At 33.1% G+C, this 16,089-nt stretch overlaps 1 protein-coding gene, 1 non-coding gene and 1 pseudogene across 2 annotated transcripts; 1 reads left to right on the top strand and 2 right to left on the bottom strand.

Annotated features, from left to right (window-relative positions):
* Positions 1–1,659: 1,659 nt before the first annotated feature.
* LOC103930668 lies at positions 1,660–3,472 on the bottom strand (annotated as a pseudogene).
* A 7,793-nt stretch (positions 3,473–11,265) lies between these two features.
* Positions 11,266–13,344, bottom strand: LOC103930648 (F-box/LRR-repeat protein At3g59200; the record flags this gene model as incomplete). The annotated part of the gene is made up of 2 exons (XM_009340013.3): positions 11,266–11,978; positions 12,472–13,344. Coding segments are annotated over 2 exons (1,059 nt in total), but the record flags the coding sequence as incomplete, so codon positions are not given.
* Positions 13,345–13,673: 329 nt separating this feature from the next.
* On the top strand, positions 13,674–13,792 carry LOC125470492. The gene has a single exon (XR_007252775.1). It is a non-coding gene; the product is annotated as a 5S ribosomal RNA (ribosomal RNA).
* Positions 13,793–16,089: the final 2,297 nt, after the last annotated feature.

Here is a 16,089-nt window from a genome sequence, read left to right as displayed (position 1 = left end):
TAAGTATTTTCCACTTTTATACCTCATTTTTAAAACAGTACAATGTCATATACACGATTATAATTTAGTTGCAATGTCGTATCCAACTATCCGTGACACAAGCCTTGTGCACCAAGGTGTCTTCTCCCTTGACATAAGGGAATAGAACTGCATTATTAAGAGGTATCTAAGAGGGATCCATAAATGACACCTTCTAAGTAGAGATTTGAAAATATCTCCCACATATCTTTGTAATGCTAGCGAACTGCATTTTTAATCTCTTTGATCTAACATTTTGTAATCTATCACTTATTAACTTTGTATCAAATACTTTAGAATTCAAGAATTTGAAAGTCCTTTGTCCAAACATAACCAAACTCTCTGGAGTAAAGAAAGAGTTCAGTCATTAATCCAACACAAAAGATAAGCAAATAATTACCATCAAATCTTAGTAAATAAACAGAGTTAAACCCAAATCTCAGTAAATCCTAAACAACAACTTTTGAAGCTTTCTTCTCTATAAACTCAACCTGACAAGTCCTACTTGTCCTATGAAACATCAAAATTTTCTTGTATAACTCCTCCTTCTGGTATCAAACACTTCTATCTGCATATATTGTCTTCTTACTTAAAAGACAACCGTTGTGTAACAAATACTTTGCCACCTCCATATCAACCCGCCGTCCCTTGAGTCCCTTTATGGACAGAGTCTTGAGGTGTGACAACAAACACGTAGGCACGTTCGTTGGTTGGTTCCATTGAAGCTTTGGAAACTTCTTACTGTATTTGGTATCCTGACAGTAAAAGATTTAAGCACTGCCAGCAAATCCCAGTCGTTGAAATCACAAAGAACAAGCTTCAATTGCGTCAGATTACCAAAAGCGGGAAGATGCCAAGCCTTGGTGAAAGAAACAAGTATTGATCAAACAAACTCATGCAGAAATTTAAAGTTTCCGTATGCGTGATATACATTGGTTGGCGAAAGCTATGCTTGCGCATTCATTCGCGTCTTGCCGAACATGGATGCAACGTTTGGTCGTCTCCTGTCCTTCTAAGAATTTTTTTTTATACAACGATATATTTACACTAAGGGGATGGGGAATGAATTAGTTGCAAACTCACTATTGTTGAGATTCGAATATAAAGTAAACAGAAATACCATTAGAATGTAGGCACTGTCAAACCTAGAGACATTCAAAATCACTACAACATCTAGTTGTAACAAGAAAATAGATGAACATAGTATTTCAAGTAATAGTAAAATGACAAAACATTCATTCTGAACATAAATAGTATGATCTTGGTGAGAAGACATAAAGATTAGACGGTTCTATTCATTGAAGTAGAATAAAATGTGGGTTCTACAGTGTCCCTTTCTGCATAGGGATATCACCAGGATTAATCAAATCTCACTAGTCAAACGAATCTAAAGAGATTCAATTCTTAAATCGAACGCAAAAAGATTGGAAATAGGTTGCCTGCCAATGTGCTTTTACAAACTCCACGGCATAATCCTACACTTCCATCTAAATAAACTCAACTTGACAAGTCATTGCCCTATGAAACAACAAAAACTCCTTCAATAATTCCTCTTTCTTGCAGATAAGGTGTCTATGTGTATAAATTGTCATCTTATTCAAAAGATGGCCATTCCTCAACAAATACTTTGCTGCTTCCCTCTCAACCGGCCATCCCTTGAATCCGGTAATGGAGATAGTCTTGAGATGCGAAGACAAACAAATAGGCTGAAACTTTGGCGGCTCCCATACCTCTGAATATTCTTCCTCAGAATAAGTTTCCTGACAATAAAAGAATAAATGAAATGAGAATTGACTTTATGAGCTGCTGCATCTTGGTGGAGCGTAGAACAAGTGAATAGATTTTACTTACAACTTCCAATGCAAGATCTTCCAGATTCCGTGCTCTGTAGAGCAGCCTTACTAACAATTTCCAGTACTTACACTCATGAAGAACCCACTTCAATTTGGTCAAGTTAACGAAAAAAGGGAGATACCGGACCCATATGAAAGATACAAAGTATTAATCAAACAGAACATCATGCAAACATTGAAAGTTTCCTTAAACATAATATATTAATCCAAATATAAGAACCACATGATGAATGTCAAGTGTTAATTCTAAGAATGGGGAATAATTCAACGGAATACGGTGAAAATTCAGGTGAGTATTCAAGGGGGCAGAGTCTAATATTCATATAAACCAATGAAACAAGGTAGCTTACCAAAACCAAACAATAAAATTTAAGAGAGAAAATAATGAAATTAATCAAAAAATAGATCAGCAATACAGTTATGATGAGGCATGATGAGTGCTGAATGCTGATGAGCATAATTTGAGGAATTTAACATGAAGAACAGAGAAGAATAACAAGAAACAGTTTAAGACAAATGAAAATTGAGAGATGCATGAGATGCGTCTCTTCCCTCAAATAATCTTCTGTACCGAAGCTAGAATAAAAGCAAGAGTGGTGTGCTTACATCCAAAGAATGTGCCAAAAGAGACAGATACTTAACTTTGGAAATTCCAGCCAGAAGTGAAATTGCACGCTCGGGAAACAAAATGCCACCCAGAAATGAAATTGCACGCTTGGGAAACAAAGGCAATTTGTTTGCAAAAGCAACACTGGCATTGACTATGGATTTTGAATTCTTCAAAGAATAACTTGACAAATCAGCCCCCTTGAGATGAAAATTAGCAAGCTGTGGGGCATCAATATAAAAGATGTTCTCGTTCTCATAGTCGTCATCCATGGATATTTCAATGTTTTCAGTACTCAAATTTTCAAGTACAGGGCAACAGGAGAAGAGCTTTTCCATTGACTTCTCATAAGGATTATCCGCACTAACATGAAGGAACTTGAGACCAGGGAAACACCCTGATGTAGGAGGATCGTAGGAAATAACATTTGAAGACACTCTCAAAATTGCAAGTGTTTAGGCATCTCAAAATCAGCCTCTCCTCCATCACTTACATCACGAAGATCAAGATCAAGTTCAACAACATTACGCATAACGGCAATGCAAATCCAAGCATCAATACGAGAGAAATCATTGGAATACGATATTGCCAGACGGAACTTCTTGATGTCTAATGAGTCACGCAAGAAAAACACACGGTCGACAAAATTCATGAAACCTTGTTATCAGTTTCGAATTCTCTGCTATCTTCAAAGTCTAGATTGGTAATGAGTAAAGTCCATCTGTTCTTCCATCTCTTGGACAAAACAGTGGTCCTCACAGCCCACGTTGTTGGAATGAAGGAAACTATGTAACAAAGAAGGGACACTGGTAATTCACTGATCCTATCTTTTACTCCTGCTTGATGCTTCGATACCGTACCCATTTGAAACCTGATCATTTTTTACACAAAATATTCATTTGATTACAAGCGATATTACTATTTTAATTTAAACTAAGGGGGTTTAGACATGTAACACAGCGGGTTAAAGAGAAAGCCCTAACCACCAGGGTATTAGAAAATATTTTAGAGATTTTATTTAATTAGGGATATGATTTCGTTTAAGTTTCCTTGTCATGTGAACAGAAGTTTGTTTTATTTATTGTGTATAATTGCTCATTTGTAGTGTCGTTTGAAAAATATTTTTAAATGACTGAACCGGATTTGATTTTGGAATCAATCCTAAAAAAGTAACTCAAACGTATTGGGGAGAAAATTACCTGACAGGTGGCTGGCCCAGGAAAATACAAGTGCTCTAAGCTACCCTGCTACTGAGTAGTAAAAGCTGTTTGGTTGCCGGGAAACGATGGGAAATGCTAAGAAATAAGAACCCCATAAGCGCCAGGGTGTCCTTTTTTTGTCTCTGCAGCAAACAGAATTGTAAATGTGTGAACTAATAAACATTGTGAGAAAAATAATCGTAACAATGTGTTACTGTCGTCACATTTAAAAAATATATCAAAGTGAAAAAAACATATTTTCTTTAACAAAATTTAAAAACTAAAAATAAACTAAAATGAAATATAAAAAAGGGATATAGGGTTTAATAGCCAATTTACAAACCCATTAACTAATATTTTTCTCCAAACTTCAAAATATAGGTCAAACCACAAAAATAATTGACCAATAAACTAATAGAAAATTAATAAAAACTTTCCTATATGAGCAAATGTTCTTCATTTGCCCCTTAAAAATATTTTTTATAGTTTGGTGCCCTAATTGGCCATTTTGTCACTCAATTGTTGGTGAACACCCAAATAAAATACATAGAGAAGATTGCGGGGAGTAACTTTTGTAACTCGGCCATTGGAAAATTTGAGTAAAACATTGAAAAACCAGCAGTAAATTATATATTGAATATAAATATATGATAATGTGGTAAACTATTAAAAAAAATTGAGTAGGGGTTGGAAAATAAAGATCTGTTTTCTAATGGTGAATAGAAACAGAAGAAGCAGAGAAAATTATATGATGTATTAATGTTTCGTACGAAAATTATGTCTCAACAACAAAAATTACAGAAAATCTAAAGGAAAATGCATGAAATGCCCATTTATCTTAAAATAAATTAGAGGAAAAAAAACCCGAATAACTATAAATTTTATTGAAAAAAACAAGAACTTAATAAATACAATAATACAATACTGGAAAATAAAACACCAGAAAAATGATCCAGGAAAATACCATACGGGCAGTGAGTAGTAAGGTAAAATTGTGTTTGGTTCCTGAGAAACGATGGGAAAATTCCACAAAGAAATGGAGAACACCAAGTGTGTACCTTTATGCACGCCTTTTATGAGAGTTGTTCTACCCGTTTCCTAAGCGGTTTCATTAATTAAGCCTTGGAAGATTAAAAGCAGCATGTATCAATAATTAAACCCTGCCGTTTGATAGCATCCATATATCTGTTAAATTGAAGGACGCATTGGTCTTCTCATTGTTCTTTCAACATATTAGTAAGTTTTTATTTAAAAAAAAAAGCCTAAAAGAACTTGAAAAGCAAAAAACGAGACGAATTACTCGAGGAATAAGAAAATAGAGAATTGGACATACTTGTAATTAATTATTCGACGAATATGAGAAGAAAGTTCGACTAGTTGTAGGAATTCGAAAGTCGAATTCGAAAGTTAAATTCGAAATGACCATCAAAGGTTCGTGGCTAGATTTTGAAAGACCGCAGTGTTTCCCCCTCCTGGAGTTTGTCAAGTTATAGGGCTTCACCTAGATCAACTTTCGTAAAAGCACCTATTTTATTTATGGGAAGTGTTATTGAAACTCTAAAAATCTCATTCTACACTTCTCACAAATGTATTTTTCTTTCCAAATATAGAAAGTTTAAAGTGTAAAATGAAATTTTTGGAGTGCCAATAACAATTTCCTTATTTATTTATTTATCTATTTATTTATTATACATGCATGAAACTTCTCGTTCGGTTTATTAGATACAAGAAACCATAGAAACTTCTGGTTCCGACTAAAATGTACAAATGAGCTTTTAAGTCACGATGAAAGTATACAATCAGGGATTGGGGGCCTCAAACCATCCTTTGGGGTCTCTCCTAATATCATCCGCTTAAATATATGAATTCTTTGGCATTTAGAACCCATGAAAGGTATTTCATGCTTAAGACTAAAGTTTACTATTTTCTTATTCCCAAAAGGAAGAAAGTGAGGTATGATAATAAATTCATTGCTATAAACATGTCTACACAAACTGTTAGAACTTCAAGTTATTAACATTATTTATATTTTGAACTTCAAGTTAAAACATTATACATATTTACTTGAATTTAAATCTCCAGATCTACATTATTAGAACCTTTATGTTCATATTTTTTTTTTTTCATGCCCATACTTAGTTGTACATAGACTAAGGAACCTCTAGCGTTCATTTAATACTATGTGGACTAAGGCACTTATGGTCGTCATTTAATTAAGTTGAGGAATTGTTGCTCTCTCAATTGATTCAGAAAAAAAAAAAATTTAGGTTTTAATTTTGATCAAGGAACTTCGAGTTCGATCTTTTTACAAGATGAAGATCAAGGAACTTCACATATCGTTATATACTTATCATAACAAAGTGTTCTACAATAAATAAATCATTGCAAATGACAATAATTCCACTATAAATAATTTTTTATATTTTAAACTACATATCAAAACATTATACATATTTACTCGTAATTTTCTCCCGAGATCTACATTAGTAGCCTTTATGTTCATTTTTTGGAATTCATGGCCACACTGAATTGTAGGAACTTTTGATTCTTGTTCACATGAATCAAAGAACTTCTAGCCCTCATTTAATAGTATGTGGATTGAGGCACTTGTTTAATTAAGTTGAGAAATTGTTACTCTCTCAATTGATTCAAAAAAATAAATAAAAAAAGAACTTCAAGTCTTAATTTTGATCAAGGAACTTCAAGTCCGACTTTTTTATATGATAAGGATCAAAGAACTTCATGTACGGTATATACCCATCATAACAAAATGTAGTGCAATAAATAAATCATTGCATGCGATAATTTCACCACTGTAAATAATTTTTTATATTTTAAACTTCAAGTAAAGACATTATACATTTGTACTCGTAATTTGCCCCTGAGATCTCATTATTAGTTTTTATGTTCATTTTTTTGGAATTTATGGCCATACTTAATTGTACATAGATTGAGGAACTTTTGGTCTTCATTCATATGAATGAAGGAACTTTTGTTCCTTATTTAATAACATGTAGACATAGGATTTTTTGTAATTTAATTAAGTTAAGGAATTGTTGCTCTATCAATTGATCCTATCAAAAAAAAGAAAAACTTCAGGTTATAATTTTGATGAAGAAATTTGGAGTCCGATCTTTTTATGTAATTAGGATCAAGGAACTTCATTTTCTAGTAAATACTCATTATAACAAAATGTGGTACAATAATAAATCATTGTAAAGTCAATAATTCCACTCACTCATAAAACTTGTGACAAGTGCTTTAATCTAACATAATTCACATAAACTTCAAAAGTTAAAAGATAATGACTAGTATTATAAGAATAATAGAACTTCGCTGCTGAAAAATCAGCAGTAGCTCCTGTTGTTAACCAATCACAAATGAACACGTGTCCAAGTAATTGATTTTTTAATCACAAATTGAACACATGTCCATATGTGATTTGTTAGTAGCAGGAGCTGCTGCTGATTTTTTCAGCAGCCAAGTTCTTTATAAAGGCAAAAATGCTACACTATTCATATATATATATATAGATATATATATATAAATAGTCTTTAATATATATATATAATAAAACAAAAACAAAGAGAAGGAAATTCTCTCCTTTTTCTTTCTTCTCACAAGACAGTAGCTCTAGCAACGACCTAGTTAACCTGACGTGAAACGATACTAAATTAACAGGTTTCAGGATCGATGTGATAATGAATCGGTCCGTTATCGGTAACCGTATAAGAACCTATTAATATAACGGGTTAGTCCAAATATACACGCTAGGTAACCCAAAACATAATAAGAAAAATATTAATTTAATAATTTTATAGCACAAAAAAATTACCATAATTAAGAGCACTTAGGATTTAATCTCACCTTTGTGAGGTTAAATCCCTACTATTGAAGTATGAATTCCAATTACAACATCAGTCAGCAGTACAAACACAAAACCTAATTCTCAATCACAATTTCACAAAACCTAATATATTTTTATGTGATATAGTACTATTGTTTTATTTCTTTTTCATAATTATTTTTTATAAACTTCTCAAAATTTGAATGATTTATAATGTTTGGTTTTTCTATACTTAGTTTATGCAGAAAAGAGTTCTGATGTGAAAAGCCTTACTGAAAACATTATCATTATAACTTTTGAAAACAATAGATGAAGCCAAAGTTTCAATACCATTTATCTAGGATGAACGAAGAAAATTGAAGGATTTGTAAAAAGAACAACATGCAAGCTTTGAGTTTCATTTTTTTTTTTTTTTTTTTTTTTTTGTCAAGGCAAGCTTTGAGTGTCATTGGCAATGTTTTAAGTTCTGAGAAAGATTCCACAACCTTGAAATGAAAAACTTCATCTTGCATATCTTTGCATATTTGATATTTTGTAGTAGTGTATTGATACTTTTTTATTAGATTCTTATTTTGGCATATGTAGTACTTAACCACAAATGTGCTTTTATGTTTTGGAAGAAATATTTATGTGACAAAATGTTATGTGCAAATTTTAAATATTTTTTTTTCTTAATGGGTTAAACTGGTAGGGTCATTTTATCTATTAATTTTAACGGGTAAAGTGACCTCGAACTATTAAGAACCCGTTAAAATAATGGGTGTGACACGACACGACCCGTTAGGATAAGAGATGTTGTACGAAATCAAAACGAACACGACAAACATGACTCATTTGCCTGGTCTAGCGGACAATCGTTACCCTCATTTTTTTTTTTTGTCACAATCTTATTTTCCCTTTTTTCTTGTACCCTTTACTTCTTTATCATTGAATGTTAGGGCTTATTTTTTTAAAGTTGGTGTTGCACCACCATCTTCATTCTTTCTGTTTGTGTTATTTTTACAATCAAGAAAATTAGTGATATTGAGTTATGAAAAAATAAGAACATTTTCTTATCTGTGAGATTTCAACTGAGTTGTGAGAGGCAGAGAGTGCTTCAAAGGATCTATGGTGTTGTTCTTCACTAACACAAAAGTTTGTCTTGCTGATAACGTGTTGTATAATAGTTGATATATGTATATTGGCATATAAAGTAAATAAAGCAAAATATTTAGGAAATCCTGCTATCCTAAAGTCTTCATTTTGAGGACCATTGAGACTAAAAGCATATTAACAACATATTATATTAGTTTATCTCGAAAGACTTAAAATATTTTATAACTTAATTAAAGCAAAACAAGAAAATGAGGTTTTCTAATGGATCATGAATTTTAAGTTGGTTTTATTTTATTAAGTTGTGAAATATTTCAAGTATTTTATCTAGATTAATATAATCTTATGGCTAATATGCATTTGATCCTCATAAGTCCTCATTTTGAGAACATTAGGAAAGTAGAACTGATATTTACGAGGTTCAACGAGTGTGTCTACGCCCTCGAGGGCAGCATCACTAGTTTATTTCATTATCTAAAATAATAGAAAAGTAAAGATAACTCTTGCTATTTTTCTCTCTTCTCTCTAGCCTTGGTATAACTTACATTTCTCTATTGTGTTGTGTTTTGCTTGTGTTGGTTTTATACACAAGTGGATGAGCTAGCATGAATCAAAACCCACTAACTCATGCTCGATCTGGTGTTTTTCACACTCATGGATTAATCGAATATCGTTATGGGGGGCTAACCACATTTACAACATATATAAATATAAAAATTAATGACTAGATTCCCATAAATTTTGAACTTAAATTCCATTGTTTCTTAAGCCTAAGCAAATAAGAAAATCACAATTTAAAAATAAAAATAAAAATTCCGTCATTTCAATTTTCAAATTTCAAATTTCGTAATTTTAGATTTTTTTTTATGACTTAAATTTCTTTAACCAAATGTAGGGGTAAACAATTTTGCACATTTACCATATGATGTTTTACCTGTGTGCGCAAATACTACATGTGGAATTTTTTTTTTTTTAAAACTAATAACCACCTGAAGTTTGTGATTTAGAGCAATGTACCTTCTGTCAACTTTTGTCTATTTTCTGTTAAATCCTAGTGCAATTACATTTTAAACCCTTTTTTCATACCTCATTTTGAAAGCATTACAATGTTGGACATACGATTACAATTTTGCAATGTCATATCTAAATCTCTTTGATCTAACACTTTGTAATCCGTTACTTATTAACTCCGTATCAATACTTTAGAATTTGGAATTTGGAAGTCCCTTGCCCAAACATACCGAGTGGATCTTGCAAATCGACAAACCACAACCCCATTCTGCAAACTCCCTGGAGTAAACAAACCAAAGAGAGTTGAATCTTTAATCCAACACAAAAGATCAGTAAATAATTACCATCAACATAACGTTATTGGTTAGTCTTGTAAATTGTAATTAGGATTAGTCTTGTTGCAGATTTCTTGAAAATAAAAAATAACAGATGATTTAGCTACTTTCTTCATGGAAATAAGCAAATTACCAATACAGATTGTTACTGCTATAAAAATCCATACAAACAAGTTACCCTATTTTCTATTGGATTCACATTCTAGGCAACAAACAGAACGTAAGGAAACCAAAGAAAGTTGGGAAAACAATGACCTGATAAGTGGCTAAGAAAAATAAAAGTTACTCTGAGTTTTAAATGTGGTAGCAAAAAATCCGTCGTCTTTAGTTTTGACGAATTTGTTAAGATGAATTCATGAAAACGAATTTGTACCTAATGGAGCTCCGATGGATAAATCAGTTTCAGTTTATGACCTAATTGGGTAGCAAAAGCTTACTAGAGTTTGTGTAGAATGGGTTATTTATAGAGCAGAAGGCCGGCAATGGGGTGATTGTCCTGAGGGATGTGTCGGCAGTTTGTTGTAGAGTGGGTTATTTAATTAATAATATCCCGAAATTATCTCATAGAATCCTTGATTGGATTTGATTTTGATTTCTTACTTGATTAAGGTGTTCTTCACTAGGAAAGCTTGAAGATAGAGATTGAGTTATTAATCATATATTTAATTCCCTTGTTTGATCTCTTTCACATGGGCAGCGGAGTTTAGAGAAGTCGTAGTCAACAACTCATGTCTTCTTGAAGGTTAAATTGTGCGTGAAACAAATGTGGACCTAACCAATTTCATAAGAGCATTCTCGGCACTTATGGGTAAAATTCTTTGTATCAGTTCTAAAAATTTTCGGATTATTTTTTTGCTGCACGGTAAAATTGTCCTTGGTTGCTAAGAAACGATAGTAAAATCTAGAGAACGCTATGGACCCTTTTACTTTGAGGAATCTGCCGATTGGCCCCTTGGACTTTTATTCATTGACAATTTGCCCATGATCTTTTATTTCTTATTTTCGGAAAATTTGAGCTATATTTCTACACCTACTACACAATAGTGTCAAGTGCTGAGCATCTACGACCCTCCTTGGTTTTTTTTCACATAAAATTGAGTCTTGTGCATTCAATCGAGTCTTGCCGACGGCAAGGAAAGTTATTGGTAGTCAACTCCCCATTGTTGAGATTTGAATATAAAACCTCCCGAGAAATACCTCAATCAATTGTTCTACCAACACTAAAACGACAACCATTCATTACATGCGCAAATAGTTATGATTTTGAGGTCTTTTGCAAGAATGATCTTTGAGAGAAAACATATAAATTAGACGGTTCTATTCATTGAAATAGACAAAAATGCGGGTTCTACAACAGTGTCCCTTTCTGCAGAGAGCATATCAATCAAATCTCACTAGAGTTAACGAATCGAAAGAGATTCGATCCTTAAATCCAACACAAACAGATTGGAAATAGGTTGCCTGCCACTGCCAATATGTTTTTTACAAACTCCACATCAAAACATGCATTGAACTCAAATCCTTGTAGTGACCTAAACCTTCATCTCAATAAACTCAACTTGACAAGTCATTGCCCTATGAAACATCAAAAACTCCTTCAATAATTCTTCTTTCTTGCAGAAAAGGCGTCTATGTGTGTAAATTGTCATCTTATTTAAAAGATGACCATTCCTCAACATGTACTTAGCCGCTTCCCTCTCAATCGGCCTTCCCTTGAATCCCGTAATGGAGATAGTCTTGAGATGCGAAGATAAACAATTAGGTAGAAACTTTGGCGACTCCCGTACCTCTGAATATTCTTCCTCAGAATGAATGGAACGAGAATTGACTTTATGAGCTGCTGCATGTCGGTGGAGCATAGAATAAGCGAATACCGATTTTACTTACATCTTCCAAGGCAAGATCTTCCAGATTCGGTGCTCTGAGGAGCAACTCTGCTAGCAATTCCCAGCACTTACACTCATGAAGGACCAGCTTCAATTTGGTCAAGTTAACCAAAACAGGGAGATACTGGGCCTTGGTGAAAGAACCAAAAGTATTAATCAAACAGAACATCATGCAAAAATTTAACTTTTCCTTATGCATAATATATTAACCCAAATATAATAACCACATGATGAACGGCAAGTGTTAATTATAAGAATGGGGAATAATTCAATCCAATACGGTGATAATTCAGGTGTTTACTCAAAGGGGCAAAGTCCAATGTTCATACAAACCAATGAAACAAGGAAAAGTAGTGTACCAAAATCAAACGATAAAAATTAAGAGAAAAAAAAAATGAAATTAATCAAAAATTAGGTCCACATATTAATAGAGGGTTATGATGAGGCGTGATAAGTGCCGAACGCTGATGAGCATAATTTAGGGAATTTAACATGAAGAACAGAGAAGGATAATAAAAAACAGGTTAAGACGAATGAAAATTGAGAGATGCATGGGATTTGTTTCTTCCCTCATATATATTCTCTACCGAAGATAATGTAAAAGCAAGAGTCAGTGTACTTACGTCCAAAGAATATGCCGAAAGAGAGAGATACTTGACTCTGGAAATTCCAGCCAGAGCACGCTCGGGAAATGAGAACAATTGATTTCTGGAAAGGTATTTGAAAGCAAAACTGGCATTGATTCCGGATATTGCATTCTGCAAAAAATAATTTGACAAATCACGCCCCTTGAGATTGAGATTATCAAGCTGTGGGGCATTAATATAAAAGTAGTTCTTGTTCTCATTGTCTTCATCCAAAGATATTTGCAATGTTTTCAGTTGAGGTGCAGAGATATTAATCTTGTGGATGAAACCGGGGCCAACAGATAGATGTATACTCAAATATTCAAGTACAGGGCAACAAGAAAAGAGCTTTTCTATTGACTCCTTATAAGGATTATCAGCACTAATGTGAAGGAACTGGAGACTAGGGAAACACCCTGATGTAGGAGGATAGTAGGAAATAATATTTGAAGACACTCTCAAAATCGTAAGTGTTTTGCTCTTAAAAAGGCTTTGAGGCATCTCAAAATCAAGAACTCTACCACTTTCATCAGAAAGATCAAGATCAAGTTCAACAACATTGCGCATAACGGCAATGCAAATCCAAGCATCAATACGAGAGAAATCCATGGATTCAGATATTGCAAGACGGAACTTGTTAATGTCTAATGAGTCACGCAAGAAAAATACAGAGTCAACAAAATTCATAAAACGATTTGAATTGTAGCAACCTGGTTCATTAGTATTAAATTCTCTTCTGTCATCGAAGTCTAGATTGGTAGCGAGGGAAGTCCATCTGTTCTTCCATCTCTTGGACAAAACGGTGGTCCTCACAGCACATGTTGTTGGAAGGAAGGAAACTGGCCTCTGGTAATTCACCAATCCTATCTTTTACACCTGCTTGATGCTTCGACAACGTACCCATTTGCAACCTGATCATTTTTTACACAAAATATTCATTTGATTACAAGCGATATTACTATTTTAATTTAAACTAAGGGGGTTTGAACCTGGATGCAGTGTGATAAATAGAAAGCCCTATCCACCAGGGCATTGGAAAGTATTTTAGAGATAATATTTAAGTAGGGACTTGTTTTGGTTTAACTCCTCCTGTGTAAGTTTATTTTACAATGCCGGTCCCAAGTCCGGATAAAGGAGGAGGGAGGGGAAGGGCGTCAGGTAGTCGACAGCCGGCACTCCTATCGGACGTCGAATCCTTGGGATGTGATCATACGAGCTCACATGCACCGGATCCCATTCGAACTCCGAAGTTAAACGAGTTTGGGCAAGAGTAGTACTAGGGTGGATGACGTCCTGGGAAATCCTCGTGTTGCATCCCCACAGCCGATCCCACCTTGTGGGAAAAGATTTTGTTGTGTTGTAGGGACTTGTTTTGGTTTAGGTTTCCATGTCTCGTGGACAAAGGTTTGATTTTATTTATTTCGTATTATTGCTCATTTGTAGCGTGCTTTTAATTGACTGAAACCGGCTTTGAACCTCAAGTGCTTTTGAAATTCAAAAATATTCTCTCAAAGCACTTCCAGACATTTAAAGCAGTTCCCAAATGAGTAATCTTATAAAACCCAACCTCCTTCTGAAGAAGAATAACGTTTTCTGAAGTTTGTGAGATTATTCGAGAATTCTCAGTTTTACCTTAATCCGGTATTCTCAACTATTCCACTACTTGCTTATACAAATTATTCATTTTTCTTCTGTTTTTAAACTGAGACAGAGAAATTGCAAAATCTTTTTTCCTTTTTTTTTTTTCTCAATACAAAATTAAAAAAAAACAGAAAACGCATAATTCAACTCTGTTTGGTTACACAGAAACTGAAAGAAAAGGTAAGAAAATCCATGAATATCAATTTATCTCGACAGATATCTAGCCAACAATTTAACTTTCTCGAGAAAAAATTTAAACAGAAAAGGAACTCAAACGAATTGGGAAGAAAATTACCTGATAGGTGAGGGCCCAGGAAAATACAAGAGTGCTATGCCACCGATCTGCTGGTGAGTGGTAAAAGCTGTTTTTCTCGGTAGGAAATGCTAAGAAATAAGAACCCAGAAGCGCAAAGATGCCGTTTCCTCGTCTCAGCCGCACACTGGATTGTAAAGTATGTGAATTAAAATTTTTTAAAAAAAATTATCGGTTACATTTGTTTGGATATACTTTTAAAATGATTAAAAATGTTTTTAGATAAAATATTTTTAAGTTTCAAAAACATTTTAAGTGTTTTATACAAGAAGTATCAGTTATGTGCTTCTTCTAATAAGCACTTTTAAGTATTTTTCAAGAATCTACTAGCATTTTTATTAAGGATTATTTTCAAAAATATTTTCACTAAAACGCTTTCAATCATTTTAAAAAGACACACAAACGAGCTCTTACACTCCTTTCATAAATAAACTAGGCAATTTTTTTCATGGTCCTAATAGTCACAATATTTTAAACTGGCCCTTTTGATAAAAAAAAAAAAAAAAAAAAAAAATTGTTAATCGTAACACTGTTACTGTGGTAGCAAACGAAAAGGACTTTAGTTCTCATTCAAAAAAAGTTTTTTTATCCAAAATAGTTTTTGAGATTAGCATAACTTCTCATTTTAGTTTCTGAGATTTGAAATCGATAAAACTGATCCTTGAGTTTATTTTCCATCAATTATTTTGGTCATTCTGTAAAATAAACTCAAAATGACAAAAATACACTCAATTTAATAAATGATAGGCTAAAATGATGTGACAAAAATTGAGAGTATTTTTATCATTTTATCATTCTTTAACAGATAAATATTTTAAACTGGCCCTTTTGATAAAAAAAAAAAAAAAATTGTTAATCGTAACACTGTTACTGTGGTAGCAAACGAAAAGGACTTTAGTTCTCATTCAAAAAAGGTTTTTTTTATCCAAAATAGTCTTTGAGATTAGCATAACTTCTCATTTTAGTTTCTGATATTTGAAATCGATAAAACTGATCCTTGAGTTTATTTTCCATCAATTATTTTGATCATTCTGTGAAATAAACTCAAAATGACAAAAATACACTCAATTTAATAAATGATAGGCTAAAATGATGTGACAAAAATTGAGAGTATTTTTATCATTTTATTATTCTTTAACAGATAATTTTCACAAAATGATCAAAAATGATTAATGGTGGACAAACGCAAAAATCAGTTCCTCTGTAAAGTGAACGGCCTCAAACGAGTTGAGAGTATGTTTCGTGGTCTGAAACTATTTGAACTAGTCCATATAATTATTCAGAGACTTACATGTCAATCTGTCCAATCCCATGGAGAAATACTAACAACATGCATAATGCTGCAATCAATCACATAGTGTTTGAGAGAAATCTTGCGCTGTAAGGCGTATATCATATCGCACTATTTCATTTATATCATTACGCTTCTTTTCGCACTTGTAACACAAGAGGGTTATCTTAGGCAGTGTAGAACGACATGTCCAAACACACTTTGATAAGGAACTAAACTTGAATTGTAATTTTGGTTGCCTAATCAGTTCTACATTGACACTAATCAATGGAACGTGATTCATTATCGTCACTTTTTATTTATGTCGTAGCTCCTATATAAGTGAAAACATCATCGATGATAATCTTATTCCAATTCCATATCTCATCCA

The sequence above is a fragment of a genome, unplaced genomic scaffold (genome assembly GCF_019419815.1).
Source record: "Pyrus x bretschneideri cultivar Hongxiangsu unplaced genomic scaffold, Pyrus_bretschneideri_v1 Contig5, whole genome shotgun sequence".
Classification (NCBI taxonomy): domain Eukaryota; kingdom Viridiplantae; phylum Streptophyta; class Magnoliopsida; order Rosales; family Rosaceae; genus Pyrus; species Pyrus x bretschneideri.
The sequence above is the reverse complement of the archived record's forward strand: the minus strand, read 5'-3'. Positions and strand labels throughout refer to the sequence as shown.